The sequence below is a fragment of the Mesitornis unicolor genome, unplaced genomic scaffold, assembly GCF_000695765.1.
Source record: "Mesitornis unicolor isolate BGI_N332 unplaced genomic scaffold, ASM69576v1 scaffold570, whole genome shotgun sequence".
In the NCBI taxonomy this organism is placed as follows: Eukaryota; Metazoa; Chordata; class Aves; order Mesitornithiformes; family Mesitornithidae; genus Mesitornis; species Mesitornis unicolor.
In genome coordinates this window covers 130,778-142,708 of record NW_010157383.1, presented here as the reverse complement: position 1 = coordinate 142,708, position 11,931 = coordinate 130,778, and the positions used below count along the sequence as shown (strand labels likewise).

At 40.2% G+C, this 11,931-nt stretch overlaps 1 protein-coding gene across 2 annotated transcripts in view; it reads left to right on the top strand.

Annotated features, from left to right (window-relative positions):
- LOC104536963 (sodium channel protein type 5 subunit alpha-like) overlaps positions 1 to 11,931 on the top strand; it is a 168,911-nt gene that overhangs the window by 31,269 nt on the left and 125,711 nt on the right. For both annotated transcript variants that reach the window (XM_010179726.1, XM_010179717.1), the window contains exon 7: positions 6,268 to 6,331. In XM_010179726.1, coding sequence (XP_010178028.1) covers positions 6,268 to 6,331 — 64 coding nt within the window. The remainder of the gene's footprint in view (positions 1 to 6,267; positions 6,332 to 11,931) is intronic.

The window sequence follows — 11,931 nt, the reverse complement described above, 5'->3', positions numbered from 1 at the left end:
GCCGTAACGTCCCTTGCAAAGGCAAGAGGTAGCCCTTGCTTTCAGCTCTGGACAGTTGGCCCAAGTGCACTGGGATCCCTTTGGTTGATGCTTTCTCTTAATGTACTGGCTTTAAGGAATAAGTAAAGAAATATTTTCTCCTGATACTTTTCATCAATGGTGAATTCACCTAAGTGAGATGGAGATAAAATGTGGAAATTGCTGGGTTCAATCTGGCCTTGGTTACACCTACAGCAACATCTGGCTGTGGCACAGAGCAGCCCCACATTTTTCAGAGAAATTAGTAGAGCCTGAAGTATAGACATTTTTCTAAATTTTTATTAACATTAGTTATTATAACCCTGGATATCCTTATCTACATAAGGAACAAATCTCTTTTTGAATGTTTTGGCCACAGGGGCAGGCTGCGGCAGTAACTTCAGCAGTTGAAAAGGCAAGCATAATGAAAAATATTTCCTTTATCTTTAGTTTTGAATTTTTTTTCTTATTGGTTTTTTTCCTTTTTTTTTCCTTTCCATTTTCTTAGGGCAAAAAAAATTGTTATCACGTTCTGTGACCAGGAGCACACAAAGTTCTCTGTTCTCATTTTCCAGAATGCATACTATTTTTTGACTCTGATAGTCACCTCTTTTCTAAGATAAAAGATCTCAATTTTTTCAATTGCTTGTCTTATTAAACTTTTCCCAGTCATTCTTGTTACCTGCATCTCAATACCCTCCAGTCCAGCAGTTACCGTATTGAAAGCAATGCTGTGATCTCTTTTCTGGATCACAGGAGACAAGCAACTGGTTTATAGCTTGTTTCCTGTATAGTACTCCATCCTGTTCCTCCTGCATCTCAGTATTATGCTTTTTTTTGATCACAGCTTCATGTTACATAAAAGTGTTGGCTAAGGATCCTTAAAAAAAAAAATCTATATCTCTTACCTGAAATGATACAGGGAATTTAAAACTTGACAAGGTTATAGATCAGTGAGATTTTCTCCTTTTCTGTTTTTCTTCACATTCTGACAACATAATATCTAGCTTTGAATTTCTCTACTCATTTTTTTTTTGTGGAATAGGACTCTCAAGTGTTGCTCATTCAGTCCTGGGCTTGGATTTTATTTACCTTGAAAATACTGTGTGTAGTAGATTTTGTCACCTCTCTGTTCACTCTCTCTTTCCCGTGCACTTATAAATGTAATAAAGTGGTGCAGATACAGCCCTCTGTTAGCCTGCAGAGCTACTGCACATTGACTTTTCATCTTAACCTTTGTCTTCTGTCTTTTAGTCTGTTTTTGATCCAATTCTTTTGTTTTCTTTATCACAGTATAAGCAGGAGTATTTCAGTTTTTTTCCTGGCATCTTTCTGTAATCACAAATGCATTTGACCCTTGCAGAAGCTTTTTATTTTCATTCTTTTGTATGAAATATATAAAAAAAACCTTCACAAAACACAAAACCTCTACAAAACTTCCAGAGAACACACTTCAGCATTTTGCTGCCTATTAATTTGAAGCATACGTCTAAACAAGTGGTACTAAATGTGCTTTTAGTGGTACCAAATGTGCTATGCAGCCTACAGCCCTAAGATCGTGGGTCCACGTGAGTGGTCAAACACAAAGACATGGAAGGAGGTTACCTGAAGATGTTAAAAAGCCAGCATGCATATTTATTTCTCGTCATTGTCTCCTGTCTTGTCTTCCTCGGGATGCTCATGGACTTGTCATGGTCCCCAGCTCAATTTGACAGCATTTAAATTCTCCACTCCCCTCTGGTCCTCCAAACACTCCTGATGTGCTTCTCCTTCCCTCCTGAAGTGCTTTTCCTTCCCTTGGACCACACAGGCAGCACAAACCAGGTACTGTGGATCTTTGAGGCTTTTGGAGCCTCTTCCTAGTGCACGGGAGCCATCTAGCAGAGGGTTTGATTGATATTTTGGTGACTTTTTCTCAAAGGGGGCAAAAGCTGTACTATCAAAATTACACACGCGTTGTGTGCTATAGTGGCTGCTGAGTCTTGGCTGGGAAATTGCTGCTTTGGCTTGTCTTGAGCATGGGGAGAAGCACTGATAGAAGCCTACCAGAGACACTCAAGCTTCAGGAGACCGCTTTCATCCCAGTGTCTTCTTGTATATTTTTCTCCTCCTGTTCCTTTTTTAACTGAAGTTTTGAAAATGTCCTTCCAGATGTTTACAGAGTAAGGTGGCAGGAGAGACCTGGGTCAGAAGTGAGTGTCCAGGGGAAGAGAGAGGGAAGGATGGGAAGGATGGGAAGGAAGGAGGGAGAGGAGAGCACCTGAGAGCCTGTGAAAGCCAGCAGAAAGGCCAGCAGCAGCAAAAACCAGAGGACAGCAGATGAGAGCCAAATGCCCTGTCATGGGTTGAACAACAGGAGAGTAACTGATTATTATAATTATTTGCAAGCCCTTTTAGCAGAGAGGAACTAACTGGCAGTGCCGTTTATTCCCAAGCATTCTTCCCTAATAATACCCTTAATGCAGCCTGTTCCATCGTTTTTGTGAGGCATGTTTTTCATCTTCAAATTCAATTTCATTTATTAGAGACTGCACTGTGTGTGACACGGTGTGCACACACCAAGTGCTGCAAGGATTCATTTTAATTATTATGTATTACCAGGAGGTACAATGTGTTTGTGCCGGTGGGCAAAAGGGTGGGGAGAGGATGTAATCTATTTCATCTCTGTGTCACGTGTCACAACCGTAAGGTGATGGGGCTTTCTGAATTGCATTTTAAATTTGGAATCGGGACATTTGGTGGCTGTCAGTGCTCTGTGTCAGGGAGGAAGCCTCCAACCAGTGAGCACCCATGTGGCTGCAATAAATAGTCTGAGATAACAGACACCTCTCTGAAATTTTTGTTAGAAAGTCAGCCAGAGGACTCTTCTCCAGGCAGTGACTAATGATACGTGAATGCTGTCACTTAAGCAAGTGTGATACTATATAATTTTTTTTCAAATAGGAATGAATTTGTTGAAAGAGAGTCAAAATATCATTTCAGTTGGGTCTTTGAAGGAGGAACAGATGCTGGACTCAAAAAGTGTGTTTTCTAAGCTGACTTTTAGCTGACCCTTATGGCCACAGAATCAATCTAACACAAGTAATATTACATCAGGAATACTGGAGATACAGGGACTTAGTATGTATTTCTAAGACTCAGGCACAAATGTGCATATATTTTGGAGAACACAGCACCTGGTTATTAGAAAACATATTTCTGTTGAAGTTTTGACTGCTGAGTACTGACAAGAAATGTTTCTTATTACTGGAAAATAGATAAGTTTATTTGGCAACAATGGAGTAAATAATGTGTGACTGACCAGAAACTGATACGAAGCTGATATTATTCTTTTTTTTTTTTAAGTTCTTTTAGTATAATCAAGTAGTTATCTTACTCTAGAAATTCCTGTAGAAAATTTCCTAAAAGGCATTGTATGCACTGTAAAGGTGTCATCAACATTTTAGTAAAACTGGTAGAAAAAAAAATTAGAATTCCCTTTGGAAAGAATGGCTTATTTCATAAAGATTATGTACACAGCCGCATGCATACAAACATTGCTTTGGCTTGATTTTACTTTAAAAATTGAAAAAAAAAGTATAATACAGAGTTTTTCAGTTTTGTTTTCCACTTTTGTTTTCCCGTTTTATTTCCCACTGATGTGCAGAATTTTTTCAATGAAAAAACTGACAAAACAGAACAAAAACTAATTGGAATCTTCCAAGACAATGAAAAAAATAATTGTGTTTTGAAGTGGTATTGATCAGTTCAAGCAGTCTATGTTCCAAAGAGAAAATCCTACTGTAAATGGAAAAGGAGTTTTATGTTCTTCGTCCATGTTAGAGTTAACTGATGGAAAGCTGAGGCTGTGGGTTAATATGACACCAAGGTGGTTGGCTCTTAACAGAAAGAGTGATGACTGTTTGCTTCTTAAAGACCTCTGATTGCCTGGCATGCTTGATCGAAATCCAAACCAACTTGCTTTGAATGACAAATCGATCGTTGTGCGCGTTTTTGATAATACAGTGTTTTGTCTCCTTGGGTATAATACTCTAATCCTCCCTTCATTTACCAGTAGGAAATCAGTAATTCAGCTCTTCCTCAGGCTGAAGTTTGACACTGGGATGCTCTGTTGCACAGCTGTGGACTCCACAGTGAAGACACCCCCTCCCAGCAGCATCTACGCTCTGGTTCCCCTGCATGCATTTCATGGCACTCCTTGGCACCTACCATATTGCTTGTTTGAGAAATGTAAATGTTTAAGCAGACATCAGAATTTTGTCTATTCTTGAGATTTTACGTTTCTTGTTTACACACAGAGTGTCCTTTTCCTCCATGCTTCTGTGCTCTGACTCTGTTCTCATCTTCTGGTTTGATTGACTAGGAGGTGTTGGTTTGGTCTTCAACCAGCACTATGCTCCAGAGATTCAGTAATCCCTCAAAGAAAGTATTCAACGCACAGTGACAGATCTATGGTCCTCCATGTCTTAGCATTTGCAGTATGAAAAGTTGCAATTCCCAGGGAGTAGTGCAGGTTTGTCAAGTTCAGGGCACTGCATGTGGTGACCATGTCCTAACAAGGTGCAGAACTTCTGCAGTTGTTTGCCTATCTCTTATCTCATGGTTGTGGCATATTTCCTCTATACCCCAGAATCTGATTATTTTGTGTCATTATGTATCCCAAATAAGTTCCAGGAAAAGCAGTGTTTTCCACCAGCAGAAGAGGAGGTTGAAAGGAAATGGAAGTCACAGCATCCTTCCCCCATCTGTGGTGATTGATCACAGATCTTTAACCCTATTGAATACCTGGGTGTTGCTGTCAGTCAATACGTTTCCGTAGAAAGCTCACATGTAAGACAAAGTGGAAAGCATACAGTCTGAGCTGTGGATATATGCTCTGATATCTTGTGAACACTATCACGTGCCCTCGTAACCACAAGCTCATGGACAGTAATTCCCTCTTGGCATGCAGCAGGGCAGACTTTTCCACTGCTCACAGCTTACTGAGAAAGCCAGAGCACATCTGTTCGGTGGCTAGAGCCATTGAGCATTCTTTGCATAGCCTGCCCAGATAAGCTGTCACTCCTGATTTTTAAAACATTTCACAACAAGAGGGTTAACCTAGAATGGAGAACATCTTCCGAGCATCATCTGCAGAGGCCCCTCTGCTCAAACACATTCTGTGCAGGGCTGCCACCATCACATCTCATGTCAACAGCAGATCATGTCCTCACTGCCACAGCAAAGCACACTGGTGTATCTACCCTCCATCAGCCAGCTGCTGGCCTCTGTTTTGCATTTGTTATATTTCTAGATCAATGCTTTTATCCACTGTTCTGTGCTGCCATTCAGGTTTTAGAGATGCTCCTTAGAACATCTCTTTTCTTATGACTCTCTCTGGAAAACTGGTTTTGCTTATCCTTTTGAGAAGTAGTTGGCCGCCTGTTCTGTTTCTCTGAATGTTAGACTGTTTTGGCTGGGGATAGAAAAGGGAGTATGTACACAAAGGCTCTCATTATCCTGGGGATGCTAATTTCCTTAAGCCTCATTGATAGGCAACCAGGGAATGATCCAGAGCACTTAAATTTAGCTTGCTCTTGTGAGCCTCCCTAGAGAAGTGCCTGTCTCTCTTCATTGCCATTACAGATGACTGTGTTGATAAATATTTGTCTTTATGAATGCTTCCTTGTTTGTTTGATCTTTAACTGGGTGCATTTTTCTGTTTATTTTGCTTTATACTCTGTCTTCTATGCTGAGCAGAATCCACCAGATTGGGGGAGTGGGCTGCTTTGTTAGTATTATTACATTTTGACTTCTAGCTGGTTGCATTTTTAACCTATGAGTCAGGAATTTCTATCACAAACTACTATTAATATGTATCTCATCAGTGTAGAGTCTAAAAGTTATGGGCAAGCTTGGTTTGGTTTCACTACGCAGATGCTACACTGAATTCGGCAATGATGTTCTCAGTTACAACAGCCAGGGACATGGCTGGATGATGTTTCCTACAAACATTGCCCACAGCCCTGCTGTTACCTTATTAAAATGGTCAGATTTGGAATACAAACAGGAAGTGCTTAAAGTGCTTCGAAAAAATAGATTTGTTTTTATGTTTTATTAAAGTTAAAATTAGCAAAACAAAGCAAAAGCATGCCATTCATTTCTCCATTACCATCCAAATGGAACATGCTGGCTTGTGGATAGTATTTGTGAATGTTATCGTTCCCAGAATGTACTTGTTAAAAAGCCATTTCTCTATTTCTGTTGCAGGGAACTATTTCATAAAAAATGGTACAGAAGACGTGTTACTGTGTGGCAATAGCACTGATGCTGGGTAAGTGCTTTAAAAATATCTTCACTTCTGGTTTGATGTTATTGTTTTGGGGTGGTTTTTGCTATGTTTTCCTTCAGTTTGTCCATTTCTTACCAGCATGAAGTAGATGTTTCAACTTCCTTCTGTCAGTCATAACAGGAGAGAGGATAATGGCAATATTGTGCATAGTAATACAATTTCCTGAACTGCAGGGAAGAGAAGTTTGTGTGTGTCACTTATTCAGGTCTAAAATCTTCAGGGGCCTTATTACAGTTCTTTTTCAATACATTTAAATTTCTCAGTAAGAAAAATAGTGAAAACTAAGTAACACTTTGGCTGAGTGGGGAGTGTTTTAACGGAAATGAAAGAGGAATGAAAACAGAAAAGCTGGAGGGATTTAGTCTGATGATGAATTCTTGGCTTTCAGCAAAGGAAGATAAACAAATCAACAAATGCTAGTCCCCAAAATAACATGCTTTGGAGGTGGGAAAGTACTCAGTTTTAAGTTGTGATCTACATTGTGTTTCATTTTCTTATAGTATAGACAGTGAAGAGATTCAGAATAATTCCTCTGGTATATTAATTCACTCTGCACGGAGGATTTTATTCATATCCCTACCATCTGTAGATGCTAACGGTTTCTCCTGCATCCAGTCCTCAAGATTTAAGCACATTGAGTGTGTGATTTTATTTGACAGGTTTTCGTGATCTTGGTGGAAATGGAAGAGTTCAGATGGGATAGAGAGAAATATTATCTTGTGTGGGCACAGTTTATAAACCGTAGAAAGATCGTAAGTTGTTAGAAGTTGCAGGAAAAGGAAGAAAAGACCTTGGAGTGGTGGGATGGGTGAGCTTTTGATCCAAATATATGAGAGTATTTGAACCAGAGAGATGGATGACCTAGGTCAAGGGAAGGGAGGAGATGTGGTGATCTACTTTTGGAGAGAGATGTTTTGAGTTGGTGGAACTAAATGTGGAAGACTCGAGAAAAATAGAATTTAAATTAGGAAGAACATAATGCGAAAAGAGGTATGTGTGCACAGAGTGACAGCAGGAAGATGAAGGGCAGAGAAAATCTAAACTTGCTTGTGGGCAGGAGGGTGAGAAAAGTCATGGGGTCCTGGAGAGAGACACTGTACTTTCTGCTGCCACTGTCTATATCTGTATTTACATAAAGCAAAGGGAAAGCTGAAGTGTCAGCCTTCCCTCTGCATGTCTCATGTGTCTGATCTGTATTGCCAGTATAATTTAGACTGTAAGCTCTTTGGGCAGAGGGCCATGCTTTCTCCTTTGTTCTACAGAAGGTACAATGTCAGCATTCATAAATTAAGTGCTTTGTTGATTATAATACATTGCGTTTATCCAGGCTCAGGCTGGACTCCAAGACTATTTGGATGTTTCCTGGGCATCCCAGGATTTGGCAATTTACCTATGCTAGTGGACCTCAGCCTTTGCTAGCCAATAATATTGAGGAAGAAGTGTTCTGCACAGCAGCAATATCTTGCACACCGTGAAATATTATACATTGTTCAACCTGATGACATGAACTGTGGTGGTGGCTGGCTGCTAAGGCCATGAGCAACGTCAAAAGGGTTGATCATATTATAGATATTTTGTGAGGCATAGTTTAGGGACTACTGCTTTGGAACTGCCCAAATGGTCAGATGTTAAGTACCAACCCAATATCCATGGAGTATCTATGTATCAGTAGCATGTATGGATTTAAGGACTGGATTCTAGCAAGGTATATTAGCAAAAGCACTCTTATTTCCTTCCTTAAGAAGTCGATAAATTGCAGTGTGTCAGCAAAAAGCCATGGCTGGAGAAAGCCTCCAAGGGAGGCACTGTGCCCATGAGAGAGTTACAGCCTGAAACAGCTGGGGAAGAACTTCCAGCTCTTGTGTATAAGAGGAGGAAAATGCCACCCTCATGCTTGGAGTCCTAGTGCTTGTTTTGATAAATACATAAAAACTATCAAGGTCTGTGCAATCAAGAGAAACCCACTTTCCTTTTGTGCATCTGTTCTTTCCTCTTCAGCCTCTTGCTGTTTTCGTTTATTTAATACCACTAGGTAAAAATTCATCTCAAATGCCTACAAGTGGGGAATAAGTATTAATATTTATATTATTTTGTAGCTCAGGACTAGCAAGTACTGTCTCTTCTGCTATAGTTTCCACAGAGTTCCTGTCAGTCATTCCTTATTTAAAGACATGAAGATAATTAGGAAGATGACCCTAAGGCCTCAGTGGATTTGCAAAGTCATGTATTCCCACCTGCTAGGACAGAGAGACCATCATTTACAGGCTGTTGTGTCTAACAGGCTGGGATTTGTTTTCTCTTATCCTTCAATGGTCAAAGCCAAGACAGAGTGTGTTCAATAGTAAAACACAAAATCTGAATGTGTGGAAACTTTTGGGACAGGTTGCATCACAGGTTCAGTGGAGGTGAGTTAAGAGTGAGTGGATGCATCAGATTGTGGTTTCCCTTTCTATTAGTAATGAAACTGATGACAAGTGGGGATGCTTAAGTTGGGAACACATCAAGGCATGAAGCAGGTGACTAAGGAAAGACAGTTGGCAAGTCTGTGTCTGAATGTTCACAGCATTTTTGGAGCATATTTCTCTTCCCAGTTTGGAGTTTGAATTTGTTAGCCTTTGGGGCACACTGAGGACCCAAAGGGAATGTGGGTAAGGGCAATGTCGTGTGCACTTCTGGAAGGATTTGTTAGAGTGAGGGATATCTGCGTTGTGGCTGGGATATTAAATCTTGAGGTAACTGACAAAGCCATTTTAGTGCATTTTTCAAAGCATGTTAATGACACTCTGAGGCTTGGCTGGTTGCTAATATTACAGAAGAGTAAACCAAAAAGAAATCTAAATAAATCTAAATAAATCTACCATGGCAATTATTAGGTGATGAGACTCAGATGGTCTGATGTAAGAGCGTGCAGTGATGGAGACTGCAACCTGAGCTGGAGCAGCAGGCCAAAATCAGCAGGGAAATGATCATCAGTGGATGCTATATCTCAGACAACCTAATTATCTCCAAGGTGGGGGCTTTATTACATTACTAGGATGGACTGTTTTCTGAACAAGCACCCAATCTGCCAATAAAGCAGGAGGTAATGGATCTAGCTAATATTGATTCTAGCTCAGGAGGGATTTGAATAGATGTATGTCACTCAGCAGCAGCAAACATATCGCTAGTACTTTACCTGGCAGTTGGAAGAAAAAACATGTGTTTATATTTTTAGGTGTGCTCAAGCAACTTCAGGAGCTCATTTAAAAATCACATTGCAGAGACATGATAGAAATACTGGGGAGATGGTATTTTTCTTGGTTGCACAAAGACTAGCCTGTCTGTGGAGATTCCTATGTGATGGGAAACTTTCTTCATGAAGCCTCAAATTTGATTTTTCTTCATTTAACAAATAGAACTTTTGTGTTGTTCTTAATTACGTTTATCCAACTGCATTTTCCTTCTTGATGTGCTGCAAGTATTTCCTTTGTATTTATAAGGAACAAAGAGCCCAGTGGAAATGAGAAGTAATGTTTGGAGTAGAGACAAAATCAAATGATTGTGATCAAAGATGTTCTTTGGCTCAAAGTGAAAGCCAGTGACACATGCTTGATATTTCACAACAAGCACATTCAGAGCACTACGTTAATGGAAAAATCCTCTGCTCTGAGGTATGTGTCACAGATTGGTCAGACACTCGAAGCAGCGCTAACAGCAAGACTTAACAAAAAAAATGCTGTGTATTTGCAGAATTATTCATGTTTCTAGACGTGTTTTGGGGTTAGATTTGGTTGTTCTTTTGGATGTGGCCACACTTGGATTTGTTCAAGTTGACTTCCTTTGCAATTTCAGCTTCTCATATTCAATTTGGTTAAAATAAATGGAAAAAGCTCAGGTAGATAGTCTGATTTTCAAATGGATTACAAATTCTATAAATTTGCTTTTTCCCAGTGGAGCAGCTTATCCAATTTCGAACACCTTGTTTTAGCCCTGAGGAAGGTCCAATAAAGAGCCAGTACAATGATCAAATTGTACCAAATCTTGGCTAGGAGCAGAAGCTGAAAGCTGCTTTAGCCTTTGTGAAATCCAATCTTAGCATCAAGTGGACTATGCTTTGCAATGGCTGCAGAAGAGCAGGCGACGAATGTTTACAGTCATAGTGCCGATGGGAAGGCCTGCATTTGGGACCATGCTTTAAGGTGTGCTCAGGACAAACCCAGGACCTCTCTGCCTGGTCCCAGGCAATGGGACATGGCCAGCATCAGGCAAGAAGCAAGGGAGCCTCCAGGGGTGCTGCTGTCAGGAGGAGATGCAGTCCTGATCCCACCTTCAGATCAAATGGGACATCCCCCTAAAGCACATCAGGAGTGCTTCTACAGGCATCGCCCTTCTGTGGTCACCAAACCAATGTCCAAGAAAGTGGGTTGTGGGAACCATGTCAGGCCACACCAACCTGCTTCATGCCGCCCATGCGATTACAGCTTGCTCCTCCTCCATGACTATTAGCCGTTCATTTTGATGATAAGACCAATACTGCAGAGTCCTGTGCTTCCCCACAGAGAAAAGACAGCATGGAATTATCTGTCTCTGAAAAAGGAAGATACATTTCAGCTCTAAAGCATTTTCACTTTTATCCTGTTGCAATTTCACAGAGACATTTTTCTGCTGTGCTTAGGCTGATGGTTTTTCTTCCCTTTCTGCCTGAAGGTTTGGAAGAACAATAGAAACAGCAAGGAAATTTGTCCATTAGGAAACAGAGGAACAGACAAGATGTTATCAATGTACAAAGTAAACAAGCAGAAAAAAAGAGAAACTTATATTTGTTCTTTTCACTTTTTCACTTGCAGCTAGAACAGGGAGCTGGCTTTTCAGAAAAGTGTGCATGTTTTAAGTCAATTATGTCCCCTCCAGATCTCAAGGTCAGACTGTTTGGGTTTTTTTTTTTCCCTTTCACATGATATGTCCTGTGTATTCAGCTCGTGGGCAGGAATAGTCTACAAGATCGCACTGACAATGAAAGCACATTTGCATCATGTCTGTACTGATATTACCAAAAAGACTAGTGAACAGGAAAGAAAAGCAGCCACTAAAGCTACTTCAGGATGCAACAAGAAAGCACCTTTGGCAACTGCATCCTAGTAACTGTTGCTATAGAAACTTTAGCTACCTTTATCCTCAGTATGTCCTTGATTTTTCTTAACAGGGTACATTAAAATAATATACAGCATGGGGCAAGATTCTATATGGTTTGGTAAATTCTGCTGTCACTGAGCTTACTGCAAATAAGGAATGAAGGAATGACCATGTCGTGTAGAGCTCCTCAAAGTTTTTGAGTGAGTCTTAACTCTTTCTAAAGTATCATCAGAAAAAAAATCTTTGTTTGCTTTTGTGTTCTGGCATTTTACTAAGGTTATTAATACCAACACATAAAATTACGTCAGATGCCAGCTCTCATAGTGATCATGAATACCAAAAGCAACATTTTTATGGTAGGTTTTTCACACCATCATACTGTCAGCATACTCATTTGGACACGTACAGCAATGTGGCACTTTTTGATCTCTCTGAGCTATAGTAACATTCCTTTGCCTTTTTGTATCCTC